The sequence below is a fragment of the Coregonus clupeaformis genome, chromosome 16 (assembly GCF_020615455.1).
Source record: "Coregonus clupeaformis isolate EN_2021a chromosome 16, ASM2061545v1, whole genome shotgun sequence".
Taxonomy (NCBI): domain Eukaryota; kingdom Metazoa; phylum Chordata; class Actinopteri; order Salmoniformes; family Salmonidae; genus Coregonus; species Coregonus clupeaformis.
The window spans coordinates 44,783,785-44,798,566 of record NC_059207.1 but is presented as its reverse complement, the minus strand read 5'-3'; the positions used below and the strand labels follow the sequence as shown (position 1 = coordinate 44,798,566).

The 14,782-nt window shown below is 45.5% G+C and overlaps 1 protein-coding gene across 2 annotated transcripts in view; it reads left to right on the top strand.

The window, feature by feature from the left end:
- The first annotated feature begins 348 nt into the window (after positions 1-348).
- The window catches only part of LOC121584993 (calsenilin-like), a 52,963-nt gene continuing 38,529 nt past the window's right edge, over positions 349-14,782 (top strand). For both annotated transcript variants that reach the window (XM_041901286.2, XM_041901285.2), the window contains exon 1: positions 349-448. In XM_041901286.2, coding sequence (XP_041757220.1) covers positions 443-448 — 6 coding nt within the window. In that variant the 5' untranslated portion in view covers positions 349-442. The remainder of the gene's footprint in view (positions 449-14,782) is intronic.

The window sequence follows — 14,782 nt, the reverse complement described above, 5'->3', positions numbered from 1 at the left end:
AACAGTAATGAAAGAAGAGCCCTTTTTGTGGAAAAATAATTCCCCTTGCAGCTAATTTTCTCCCATTTGATGCTTAAACAATCCATTATATTGTTTTTCAAATTTCCTAAACTGCAACTATTCTCTCTTCAAATATGTATATTAACTTGCGTTTGTATTTACATAGCCAATTCAAATCGATTATGGAAAATGCAAACGGCATAGCCTATACAATGATTAGAGTTCGAGAGAGCACACAGCGCATCTTCCTCCTCACGCTCCCCCCCCTCTCTCTCTCTGACCCTCCCTCCATCCACCTCTCTCTCTGTGCAGTGAGAAAAGAGTCAGTGCATTCCTTTGCATTCTCAGGGACATCACAGTGCGAGGCAAGTCTGCTTTGAGGAGAGCGCAAGGACAGATTACCCTTCATATCGGAGAGCAAGCCTACTTCATATCAGACAACATGCAGGTAAACAAACTCAACTTCATTCATTCTATTAACATGGTCATGGTTGTTTTACATTTTAGCCTACCATTGCTTCTGAAATTGCGTGTCAATCGAAAACTGCATGTTTCACACCTTAAAGGGGCAATCCGCAGTAAAAAGCTGAGGGATGGGGCTATAGAAAGAGCTATGGACGCAAGGACTGACCATTCATAATATTAAAATGTTTTGAGGCTATACAGTGTTTGTTTACATTTGCTTTGTTTACAAACATTGTTTACAAACAACCTTATATTTGGGGTTCTGTTGGGGTATGACAGTTGAACTAAGCTCATGAGGCATTTATAAATTACATTCTTCAAGAATCAATGGGTACATATCATGAATTTATTTAAGTCCAAAAAAGAATGTAGCAAATGCAGATTGCCCCTTTAATAATTTGGAGGAGAAATGGCTATAAGTCATCCAGTGTAGCCTAAACAAACAGACAACTTGTTGTGGGTTTGCTTCCGTCCTTCCGTCCACATGTCCTTCAGCAGCACATTTTCTCCCTATTTGAGCCCAAGCAGAGAAGTTAAGTAATTCGCCTGCTGGTAATTCTACAGTGCTGTCTGTCGCCGTGGGCTGGGGTGCACGCTTTTAGCGCGTTCGGCACAGGGACCTCATTCTCCGGCTGCTTCCAGTGAGGTGTCAAAGAGAATCATGTCTTCCACAGCGAATATGCTGTCTCTCTCTCTCTCTCTCTCTCTCTCTCTCTCTCTCTCTCTCTCTCTCTCTCTCTCTCTCTCTCTCTCTCTCTCTCTCTCTCTCTCTCTCTCTCTCTCTCTCTCTCTCTCTCTCTCTCTGTGTGTGTGTGTGTCTTCCACTTTTTCACGGTGACTAGAACCCTATAGTCCCTCCGCCTGGGTCTATTGTGATGATTAATGTGTGAGCGTGACTGTAAATCTTTAAATAGTCTGGCTTATAGAGAACTGTATTACTCTGTGTGTGAGAGTATGCGTTACTGTGTGTTATGTTACTGTTCGAATCACAGTTTCACTTAATCCAGAAAGAATTTCTGGGAATTGGGAAATCTGTGGGGTGATTGAATGGACAGACATCAAACACACACACACACACACACACAGACCTTTGATTGGTTGATTCATCTATTGATCTGATTAATTGATAGATCTATTGATTTACACATTACCATTCACAGTCAGTAGGTAGCCTATATTAGTTCGCCATAGAAACTGACAACAAGCTCTCTAGGAGGTGGGATGGCCACCCCTGAGCTAGGTTGACCCATCACTATATAGTTTGACCCACAAACACTGAAAAGCACAAGATAGTGAGAAAGGGCTCGCTGAACACTGCTGAGTTTCATCCTTCCCCCTAATCGGACTGATTCAGACCTGGAACACCAGATGAGTCGTGTACATGGCCAAACAAGGTTAAAAAACAGTCAGGGAGAAAAGAAAACCAGGTAAAATGAACGTGCCTCTGTCTGTCAGTGATGGTTGGTCTAGTACAGGGCTATTCAACTCTTACCCTACGAGGTCCTACCTGATAATGAATTGCACCCACCTGGTGTCCCAGGTCTAAATCAGTCCCTGATTAGAGGGGAACAATGGAAAAACACAGTGGAACTGGTTTAGAGGTCCAGAGTTGAGTTTGAGGGGTCTAGTAAGATTGGATCCTAGGTAGACACACAGGTTTAGTGTTTTTATCACAAGTACACTACTTGTCACAAGTACACTACATTCCTCACGCCTTACAGTAGGGGGTGACAGTACAGAGATGTTGGTACAGGGATGTAGGCAGGGTATATATATTTTTTTATTTACCTCCTGGGATTGGTGAGGTGTAATAAATCAATAAATTGATCAAAAACCACAGAGGTGTTGGCTCAGGCTGGAGTGAGGGGTTGTGCGAGTGTATGTGTATGCATGTGTGTGTGTTTGTGCATGTGTGTATTCGTGCGCTTGTTATGTGCATGTGACGACTTGTGATTTGAGTCATCATCGTGTGTTTGATGCTAACTAGCTTAGAGTGGAAGATTGAGACAGAGTTGGCTCTGGGCTCAGAGAAACCTTTCCTCACTCTCTCCCTCTCTCCCTCTCTCTCTATTTCTCTCTCTTTCCTCCTCTCTCACTCACTTTCACTCACTCTTTCTCTCTCTTTCACTCTCTGGGTCATTCCACAAAATGAGTGCTTTTTGCGTCCCTTTGATATTTTAAGTAGAAATTGTGCACCAATATTGAATTTTAAAAGCCTGTTTATTAAATGAAGTGCCCTCTAATATAGACCACATGGAGAATTCAATCAATCATATTTTTAATATGAATAAATACTTGCTAAAGTGCCCAAATTCTATATTTTGACATGCCCCTCCGTGCACCCTCTGTGATTTCTAGGAAGATTTTAATCCACTTAACCTCAAAATGTATCCAAGTTTTCACCATCATTGTAAATCCCTAGTAATGTTGTTGCTTTGACAAAGTTATTTCTGAAGATTATTATTTATTTCATGTGATTAGTGATTGATTTACGTCTGTCAGCCCTGTTACGTGAACTGAACTCTCATTTTAATATGGTGAAACTATTCCTTTTAAAATATTTATTTAAAAAGAAACATTGAACATCTAATAGTGAAATCATAGTGTAAAAGCGGGTGACCTGGTTCTACTCTTTTTGGCCATTTTCTGGTGTTTTGTGGTGGAAAACTGAGTGGGTCAAGGATAACATGTCAACTCTGTTACCCATAGATAGACAGGCTATAAATGTTTTTACAATTTACATTTTGTAGTGAAGCATGCCACTCCTTGTTTGATTTGAACATTTTATTATACATAAAGAAGCCACACCAGGCAACCAATACATGTACCAAATTGCTGAGGATTATACATACAAAAAGTCAAAGACTTGTTTCCATTGTGGTCCTCTATTGGTAGGCAAGTGGGTGCAGAGCAAAACAAGTGATATGGGCACTCTGTGCCATACATTCAATCATACACAATGTCCACATATGTGATGAGTGTGATAACAGGAGTCAGGCGCAGGAGGGTAATCACCGAATGCAGAGTTTATTCCGTCGTGCAGAAATAGCGCTGGATAGCGACAAACGAAACAGGCACAGGGGAAATCTACCATGGCAATACAAGGTAACGGTAGTGTCACGCCCTGACTCAGGGGACGCTTAAATGTTGAGTCAGGGTGTGTATATTCTTTGTTGTGCGTTTTCTATGTTTGTATTCTAGTATGTGTAGTTCTATGTTGGCCGGTGTGGTTCCCAATCAGAGGCAGCTGTCGCTCGTTGTCTCTGATTGGGGATCATACTTAGGCAGCCTATTGGCACTAGTGGGTTGTGGGATCTTGTTCCGTGTAAGTTATGTTGTGTGTGCTACCTTGGACTTCACGTTTAGTTTCATTTGTTGTTTTGTCGTGGTGTTTATCAGTAAATAAACATGGACGTATATTACGCTGCGCCTTGGTCTGTCCCGTCATTGAACGAACATGACAGAAGATCCCACCAAACGAGGACCAAGCAGCGTGCCCAGGCGGAGCGAATAGCCATGTCACAGGTGGGCAAATTGTGGTCATGGGAAGAGATATTCACGGGGAAAGGACCATGGGCTAAGGTAGATGCCCAGGCAGGAGAGGAGCAACGGCAACACGGAGGAGGTCGGTCGAGGAGGAAGCCCGAGAAGCAGCCCCAAGAAAAAAAAATTGGGGGGCACACGGGGTGGTTGGCGGAGCCTAGGGTTAGAGCAGAGCCAACTCCCCGTACTCACGCGAGGAAGCGTATGACTGGGCAAGCTCCGTGTTATGCGGAGCTACGTACTGTGTCGCCAGTGCGCCAGCACAGTCCTGTACGTCCTGTGCTTGCACCACGCACGTGCCGTGCGAAGATGGGCATCCAGCCAGGACGGGGTGTGCCGGCTCAACGCTCCTGGTCACCAGTACGCCTCCTCGGTCCCGCATATCCTGCGCCAGTTCTACGAACTGTATCGCCAGTGCGCGTGCACAACCCAGTGCGTCCTGTGCCAGCACCCCGCACGTGTAGTGCGAAAGTGGGCAGCCAGCCAGGACGGGTTGTGCCAGCTCTCCGCTCTAGACCTCCAGTCCGCCTCCACAGTCCGGCCCGGCCTGGTCCTGCTCCTCGCACCAAGCCAGTGGTGCGCGTCGCCAGCCTGGCCCGGCCTGTTCCTGCTCCTCGCACCAAGCCAGTGGTGCGCGTCGCCAGCCCGGCCCGGCCTGTTCCTGCTCCTCGCACCAAGCCAGTGGTGCGCGTCGCCAGCCCGGCCCGGCCTGTTCCTGTTCCTGCTCCTCGCACCAAGCCAGTGGTGCGCGTCCCCAGCCCGGCCCGGCCTTTTCCTGCTCCTCGCACCAAGCCAGTGGTGCGTGTCGCCAGCCCGGCCCGGCCTGTTCCGGCTCCTCGCACCAAGCCAGTGGTGCGCGTCGCCAGCCCGGCCCGGCCTGTTCCTGCTCCTCGCACCAAGCCAGTGGTGCGCGTCGCCAGTCCGGCCTGGCCTGTTCCTGCTCCTCGCAACAAGCCAGTGGTGCGCGTCGCCAGCCCGGCCCGGCCTGTTCCTGCTCCTCGCACCAAGCCAGTGGTGCGCGTCTCCAGTCCGGCACGGCCCGTGCCCGTTCCACTCCGGAGCCAGAGCAGTCCGCTCCACCGGTGCCTGATCCAGTGCCGGTCAGCTGCTCCACTCCGGAGCCAGAGCAGTCCGCTCCACCGGTGCCTGATCCAGCTCCGGTCAGCTGCGCCACTCCGGAGCCAGAGCAGTCTGCTCCACCGGGGTCCAGTCCAGCTCCGGTCAGCGGCTCCACTCCGGAGCCAGAGCAGTCCGCTCCACCGGGGTCCAGTCCAGCTCCGGTCAGCGGCTCCACTCCGGAGCCAGAGCAGTCCGCTCCACCGGTGCCTGATTCAGCTCCGGTCAGCGGCTCCACTCCGGAGCCAGAGCAGTCCGCTCCACCGGTGCCAAGTCCAGCCCCGGTCAGCGGCTCCAGTCCAGACCATGACGTCAGCCCCTCTCCAGGTTCGGGGTCTCCCACACCAGGGTCCAGACAGGGCCTGGCGTATCTTGGGAGGAAGGAGAGGGGAAGCAGCGCGCCGAGGTCCAGACCAGACCAGGGGCGCAACAGGGAGGATCCGCCTCCGAGGCGGAATGCCCACCCGGCCCCTACCCTGTTATGTTTATGTTGTGCGGTCGGAGTCCGCACCTTTTGGGGGGGGGGGTACTGTCACGCCCTGACTCAGGGGACGCTTAAATGTTGAGTCAGGGTGTGTATATTCTTTGTTGTGCTTTTTCTATGTTTGTATTCTAGTATGTGTAGTTCTATGTTGGCCGGTGTGGTTCCCAATCAGAGGCAGCTGTCGCTCGTTGTCTCTGATTGGGGATCATACTTAGGCAGCCTATTGGCACTAGTGGGTTGTGGGATCTTGTTCCGTGTAAGTTATGTTGTGTGTGCTACCTTGGACTTCACGTTTAGTTTCATTTGTTGTTTTGTCGTGGTGTTTATCAGTAAATAAACATGGATGTATATCACGCTGCGGCTTGGTCTGTCCCGTCATTGAAAGAACGTGACAGGTAGCTCCAACAATAACAGGCACAGGGGAAATATCTACCCCGGCAATAACAAGGTACGAGTATCTCCACCGAGCTACACTACTCTCACGAATAAACAATCACCCACAAGGACAAGGGGGGCAGAGGGAACACTTATACACGGACTAATGAGGGGATAAGAACCAGGTGTGTGTAATTAACAAGACAAGACAAATGGAATGATATATGGAGGGCAGTGGCTAGTAAGCCGGTGATGACAAACGCCGAAGCCTGCCCGAACAAGGAGGGGAGGAAGCCTCGGCGGAAGTCGTGACAACATATTTAGATTTATACAAAAAAGCACAACAAGCTTCCATTACCCCTGTCACAACAGGATTTATGGCTGATTTAAGGTGAAATTGTTAACCCTGTTACTTTATTTGCCACTTAATTGATATTTACTATATATATATTTTTTTTTTTACATCTTGAGATGGGAAAATTAGTTTTTTAGGAAGTTGAACTTACCAAGTCAAAAGGCACCGAATTGGTGGAATGACCCCTCTATTTCGCTCTCATCCCCTTCTATCTCTGTCTATCTTTCTCCCTCACTCCCTCTCTCTCTGCAGGCATGGCTGACATTGATGAGCTGTTGACATTTGGATGTTTATGTAAACGATAATGTGATATTTACATGTGTACAGTATTTACATAGATAGTTCTGAGATATGTATTGAAGTAAGAGCGTTCGTCTAGTGCTGTAATTCAGGGGGGACTCATTCAAGACAGATCCAAGAAACATACCTTATTCTTTCATCTTTTTTATTCAAGAACTATGTCTGTCCGTCTGTCTGTCTGTGTTCCTGTGTCCTTCCCTCTGTCCATCCTTACCCCTTCTCTGTTATAATCAGGTCTAAACCAGGGCTGACCAACCAAGGACCTAGAGCCCAGGTTCCAGCTCTTTACTACACTACTTGTGATCTAAATTGAAGACTATGTTTAGTTCATTATCTGATTCAGGTGTTAGTGCTGGGCTGGAACGAAGGTGTGCACACACTGTAGCCTTTTAACACTGGTACCTGTACAGTAGGAGCAGAATGAGATTACACTCACAGTCAGCATCATATGGCTTTACACTTACAGGTTCACTTCAAAGCAGAGACATTTTCCACAACTCTGTGAGTCCTCATCACTCAAAGCATTCACACACACAAACACACACACACACACCTGCAAGTGCATGCAAATACACCTGTTCAATCGGTCCCTAGAGAGACATACAGAGGCTCATTAATAATTGGGGGGTCTTGTAACCACATCCCCTAGAGAGGCACACACAGCACTGTGTAGAACAGAATCAGTGTGGATATTGAGTGGCTGGAGCTACACAGGGAGAGATTTACAGTAGCTTTTTTCATGTGGCCAATGGTTTCATCTGGTTTTCACCAGAGGAAATAAAACATAATTAGTATAGTACAAACGATGACACAAATATTAGGATCAGTGCTCATGAATAGAAGATAGTATCAACTTTTTTTGATAAGGCGTTTATGTAGTACACAAAGCATGTTGATGGAAAAGCTTCCATTCTTGATTTTTGCAGGCTGAGCTCACATTGATCAACGTCCGTCCAGTACCCTGCCCTGAACCTTAGTCACTGTTCTAGCTGGCTACCATCCTGTACTCTACCCTGTACCTTAGAGACTACTGCCCTATGTACATAGAGTCATTGAACACTGGTCACTTTAAAAATGTTTACATACTGTTTCACTTTATATGTACAGTATATATTGTATTCTGTATTCTTATATAATATATATATTTTTTTATATGTGTGTATTTATTTTCTTTTTATTGCTAGGTATTACTGCGATAACATCTGCAAATCTGTGTATGTGACCAATTAACTTTGATTTGATTACTGTTATGTCAGTACACACACACGTATGCAAGCACAGACAAACACACACAAACACACAAACCACCCCTACACTCATGTCCATATGAATCTGCCACACTCCCACACACCCATGGTCTATGACAACCATGCGTTTTCTCACAGAGAAAGAGGCAGTCTCAGGAGACAGCAATAGAAGCTTTGGACTCCTCTCATGCTTCCCCCCCCCCTATCGCTGTCTTTTCCTCCATCCTTCTCTCTTTCTTTTCATCAGTCTCTCTCCATCCATCCCTCTCTCTCTCTCTCTCTCTCTCTCTAGTAGCCATGTTACACAGTGTAAGTGGTCTTCGTTGGGTCAATACTCATTACACACACGGATCCTTTAAAGCAGACCACTGTCACACACACACACACACACAGAAAAGCAGAAAGGACAGAGAGAGAGAGAGAGAGTAGGAGGACAGGAGAGAGAAGACGAGCGAAGTGATTGACTGAGAAATAAATTGGGAGCAATGGAGAGATGGAGAGAGAAAGAGCTAGAGAGAGAGAGAGAGGATGGATATGTATACTGACACTGAGAGGAAGGATAAATATGAATATCAAGGTCTAATGAGAGAAAAGGGAGATTCTGGTGTGTGTGTGTGCATTAACGACAAAAAATGAAAATGTGTCACTGACTCACCCATCGATTTCTGTTTCAGCATTGTCTCAGTGAAGAGTTCAGTGTTTGACTCGCTGGGTTATCCACTTGCGACATGCACATGCAATTACAAGACTGGCTTGAGATAGCGGCAGGTGCAGGATCAATATCCACCTTGGTAACATGGATGAAACCTGAGTTGGAATGTGAAGCTAACTGAAGCTGGCCAGCTTTAGAAAATTCAGAGTAGTTTCATTTGGCGTCATAGTATAGACCTCTGGTGTCTTTGCCAGGTCTGAATCCGTCCCGATAAGGTGGGAAGGATGAAAACCAGTAGTGTTGATAAACTGTAGGCCTACACTACCGTCTTTAAAACATGAGTAATACATAGTGGGGGAGGAGAAGAGGATAGGAGGGCAGGAGAGAGGAGTAGCGGGGGTACAAGGGCAGAGGAGGGAGAGAGAGGTAAACACACTCACAAACATATATATACACATAGAGAGAGAGAGAGAGAGAGAGAGAGAGAGAGAGAGAGAGAGAGAGCATATCTCTCCATGGTGGTGTCACGATCGTCGTAGTAGTGAGTAGACCAAGGCGCAGCGGGTGAAACAAACATGACTTTATTTAATTAAAGTATCAAACAAAACACGACTCGTGAAGTCCACGGTTAACAATACCGACACGGAACAAAAACCCACAACACCCAAGGGAAAACATACAGTTTAAATATGGCTCCCAATCAGAGACAACCCACAACAGCTGACACTCGTTGCCTCTGATTGGGAGCCACTCTGGCCAACATAGACATAGAACAACTTAGAACACCCAACATAGAAAATGAACACATAGAATGAACACACCCTGGCTCAACATATAGAGTCCCAGAGCCAGGGTGTGACAGGTGGCCAGGCAGGATGTTAATCACACATGACTTATTAATGGATTACCCGTCTGTGACGCTACAGTCGAGGTCTCTTCTCTCCTCCGCTTCTCCTCTGCTCCTCTCCTTGCTTTGCTTCTCTCCTCCACTCCCTCTCCTCATCTCTCTCTTCAGTCCTCTTCTCCTCACTCCCCCTTCTCTCCTCCGCTCCCCTCTGCTCCCCCTCCTCACCCCTCTCTCCTGTCCACCGCTCCTCACTCTCCTTTGCTTCATTAGTGATGGGTCTATAATATCTCAGCATCTCTCATTCAGTACATCACCACATGAGGAAAAAGGCTATGTTAACCATAAGGGTTAGGTTTAGGGTTAGGGTTACAATTAGGGTTACGATTAAAATTAGGGTTAGGGTAAGGGTAAAATAAAAATTTTGCTTGATCCAAAAATGTGGTCGGAGGCTCCGTATGGAGGGTGTGACGCAATCGCGGAGCCTCCGGAGGCATGCAGAGGTCAAATTGAGCTCGGTACTGCATTGCTGTGCACCTCCCAAATTTTGTAACAATGCAGAGAGCTCCGTATAGCTCTGTATAGTTTCGCATTGACATGATTGGTTGATGATAGGTGGGGGCGGGAGGTCCTGTATAAACACAAACTCACTTCCTTGACAACTTCCTTCACAACAGCTCTACTCAACAGCAGTGCGGTGCTCCACGAAACGAAATAAGTATAAATGCCCTGACTTCTGCCGAGGCCGTATCCCTGTAAATGCGGCACGGCCAATGCAGACGGCAGATTGACCATGCAGAGCCTTTAAGGGGTTAGAGGTTAGGTTTACGTTTACGTTTAGAGTTAGGGTTAGGGTAAGGTTTAGGGTTATGGGATAGGTAAAATAGGATTTTGAATGAAAATTAATTTTAGGTCCCCACAAGGACAGAATAACAAAATATGTGTGTGTGTGTCTGTGTGTGTGCAGGCACGTGAGCCCACTCCTGTGTGCCTTTAAGCCTACATGTTTTTTATTTGTGTGTGTTGTGAAGGGCAGGATACCACTGTCTGTGCCCCTTCTGTATATTTGTGTGTGTGTGTGTGTGTGTGTGTTTGTGTGTGTGTGTGTGTGTTTGAATGCTAGACTGGCCTGACTGTATGAATAATCCAGCATGTGGGGTTTTTAAATCCAAAAGAAGAAGAGAGACGGAGATAGGGAGGAGGGCTAATTCAGGGTCTGTTGCTCCTCTCCTCTTCATTATACTTCTCTCCTCCTCCTCTTCCTCCTCTCTTCCCCCTCCTCTCCTCTCCTCCTTTTCTCCATCCTCTTTCTTCTTCCTGCATGCCCTCTCCTCGATTTTCCCTCTCTCTCTCTGTTACTCTTTACATTTTCACTCCAGTCTCCTTTTTACCTCATTTATCACCTGATTTACTTAAGAAAAGGCACATCTCAATAGGTGATCCAGGTATCCTCATGACCTGGCACAAGTGGGGGGTGGGGCTTTCATATTTTGTTCTCTATTGCGCCACTATTGTTTACTGGAAGCAAGGGGGGAGGCCGATGATATCAAAGGGCACCACCAGACCAACTCCTTGAATGGCCTACTCCTTGAAGTTTGCAGTTGTGTCTAAAAAATACAATTTTCCTCTAAAAACATTTTTGTACCCTTATTAAGTGTGTTTACATTCCTGTATTTATATGTGAGATATTGTTTTTCAACAGGAAAAGTTACAAAAATACTGTTCCTATCCTTCGTTTCTTCCTCTACATCTTCTCCTCTTGGTTGTTTCTTTTATTCTTAATCTGGCATGAAGAACAATAAAAAGATTTCCAGATAATAGGATGGGTAGAATTATATCACTCCTTCATCTTCTTATGTGGTCATTCTGCAATGGGATATCTATGTGACATTAACACACACACACACAGGCACCACACACACACACATACACTCAATTCAATTCAAGGGGCTTTATTGGCATGGGAAATATATGTTTACATTGCCAAAGCAAGTGAAATGGATAAACAAAAGTGAAATAAACAATAAAACAGTTAATATTACACTCCAAAATAATAGAGACATTTAAAATGTCATATTATGTCTATATACAGTGTTGTAGCGATGTGCAAATAGTTAAAGGACAAAAGGGAAAATAAATAAACATAAATAAATACACTCTTTCTCATTATGTTGTTCTCCCCTACTTCTCTCTCCCACCTTATCTACCTCCATCTCTCTGTGAAATGCACAAAAATAGAAAATCAATTTGAAATAATCTACTGTACATCTCTCCTTTGTCTCTCTCTTTGCCTCCACCCCTCTTCCTCTTCCTCTTTTCTCTCCATCATTCTCTCCCTCTCTCCCTTATCCCTCTCTCTCTCTATCTCTAGCCCACCACTACCTCCTCTCTCTCATCCCTCTCTTCCCACTACTCTCCCGTCTCTCCTCTATCCTTCCTTTGCTCTCTTGCTTAGATAGCCCAGTATTCATTAGGATAAACCAAGAACAAACCAGTCCTTGTTTTCACTACATTCTCCCTCTCTCTTCTCTCTCTCTTTTCTCTCTCTCTGTATAAAGAGAGGGATGAGCCTGTGTGGTCAGACTCCCCCATGATCTCACAGCCATCTACATTCCTCCACTGTGTGTTTTCTTCTCCCGTCATCCCTTGCTTCCATCCCACACGGCAGAGACCAAACAGAGCTCCTGTGTCTTCTCCCGTCATTTCCTTCCCTCTCTCACCAAGGGGACCTAGCCAATCATGTGTGTTTGTGTGTGTGGCTGTGGGGGTGAGACAGACGGCTGATCAATGGAGACATTTTAGAAGAGTTTAGGGAAATGAGCTGTATCTTATTAGATCCCTCATCCATCCAGACTGACATTCACAATGCCCTTGGACCACTCAATCACTTTGTTGAAACATCCTTACGTAAAGAGACAATGCTGTTCTGCTATGCTTTAGGATTAGCGGTTAGCGGTGGAGACACACATAAACCCTAGGACCAATGTTCCCTCTAAGCTGCGTGGGTGCGCTTGTGAGCAGCTCCCCCGGGACTGCCACCCAGAAGAAATATCATCCCGCCCAGAGAAGCATGAGATTGAACTTCACTCAACTTTCTTGAGTTTTCCCCCTTAGTTAACACTATCAACGTTTCCCTTTACTGTGGGAATTGTGATCGAATCAACGCAATATTAACTACTTTCAATGCAACATACTGAAACAAAACGAACTATGCAAGAGATGTTGTTGGATGCAGAATGCATCGGAGTAGGATTCTATTGCATTGACACACATGACTCAGCCCATACTTTACACAGACCAGTGCGGCATAACCAATTAGAGCTGCAGTAGGCCTATATGCAAACAGACCATTGCCATATACAGTGCATTCGGAAAATATTCAGACCCTTTCCCTTTTTCCACATTGTTATGTTACAGCCTTATTCTAAAATGTATTACATATTTTTTTCCCTCCTCAATCTACACACAATACCCAATGACAAAGCGAAAACAGGTTTTTAGAATTTGTTGCAAATTTAAACAACTGAAATACCTTATTTACATAAGTTTTCAGACCCTTTGCTATGAGACTCGAAATTGAGCTCAGGTGCATCCTGTTTACATTGATCATCCTTGAGATGTTTCTACAACTTGATTGGAGTCCACCTGTGGTAAATTCAATTGACTGGACATGATTTGGAAAGGCACACACCTGTCTATATAAGGTCACACAGTTGACAGTGCATGTCAGAGCAAAAACCAAGCCATGAGGTCGAAGGAATTGCCCGTAGAGCTCCGAGACAGGATTGTGTCGAGGCACAGATCTGGGGAAGGGTAACACATTTTTTTTGCAGCATTGAAGGTCCCCAAAAACACAGTGGCCTCCATCATTCTTAAATGGAAGAAGTTTGGAACCACCAAGACTCTCCCTATAGCTGCCCGCCCGGCCAAACTGAGCAATCGGGGGAGAAGGGCCTTGGTCAGGGAGGTGACCAAGAACCCGATGGTCACTCTGACCTAGCTCTAGAGTTCCTCTGTGGAGATGGGAGAACATTCCAGAAGGACAACCATCCTAGTCAGGATCGAGGGAAAGATGAACAGAGCAAAGTACAGAGAGCTCCTTGATGAAAACCTGCTCCAAACCACTCAGGACATCAGACTCGGGCGAAGGTTCACCTTCCAACAAGACAACGACCGTAAGCACACATCCAAGACAATGAAGGAGTGGCTTCGGGACAAGTCTCTGAATGTCCTTGAGTGGCCCAGCCAGAGCCCGGACTTGAACCCGATCTAACATCTCTGGAGAGACCTGAAAATAGCTGTGCAGCGACCCTCCCCATCCAAGCTGACAGAGCTTGAGAGTATCTGCAGAGAAGAATGGGAGAAACTCCCCAATACAGGTGTGCCAAGCTTGTAGCGTTATACCCAAGAAGACTCGAAGCTGTAATCGCTGCCAAAGGTGCTTCAACAAAGTAAAGGGTCTGAATACCTTTGTAAATGTGATATATCCGTTTTTTTTGTAATTTATAAATTTGCAAAAATTTCTAAAAACCTTCTTTTTCTTTGTCATTATGGGTTATTGTGTGTAGATTGATGAGGGAAGAAAAAATATTTAATCCATTTTAGAATAAGGCTGTACCGTAACAAAATGTATAAAAAGTCAAGGGGTCTGAATACTTTCCGAATTCGCCGTATGGATCTGTGCCATTCACTTTGAACTGGACTGTGTTCAGCATGAGTGGTCGTGAGCAGAAAAGCTTGTTTTGAGATCACATTTGTTCATAACCTTTGCTAGTTAGTGAGTTATTAGCCCAGTTACAGATAATTTGTAGTCAGCAATGGGGGAGTGATTGATTCCTACATTTCTAGACATCTTTGAAAAGGGGCAGTGTTATATTTTGAGACGGTCTTGAATAAGCTAAGTAGCCAATAGGCAGAGGGTAACATTCTTTGTCTGATTCTCTGTAATAATGGTATGGGAATAATATTGCATTTTATTTTGTAAAGTGGTTTCTTGCATCAAACAACACAACAACATTTTCAGTCACCTACTTGTCTAAAGGACAAGTGGATAAACATGTTAATGTCAAGCCCTGCATGTTTTTTCAAAAGTCTCATGGAATGTAGGCCTACATTGAACACCACACATTGGCTTCTACTGTAGGCTGAATGATAGAACAGCTATTTCCATGTTAAAATGTTACGGGATGCATTTTCTCAATTGTTTTTGATGGTAGGCCACTCTGGTAGGCGTACATTATGATCAAATAGCCACAGTAGCCTACTTGACCACTGTCTGAAACTGTAACTCAAAGCAGGTACAGCCACAGTGTTCACAGTAAACAAGCGCTGGAAGTTGCACAGAATTTTCACAACATTCAAGTGTGCGCTCAGCAGATGAAAGGGATTAGAGGGAACATTG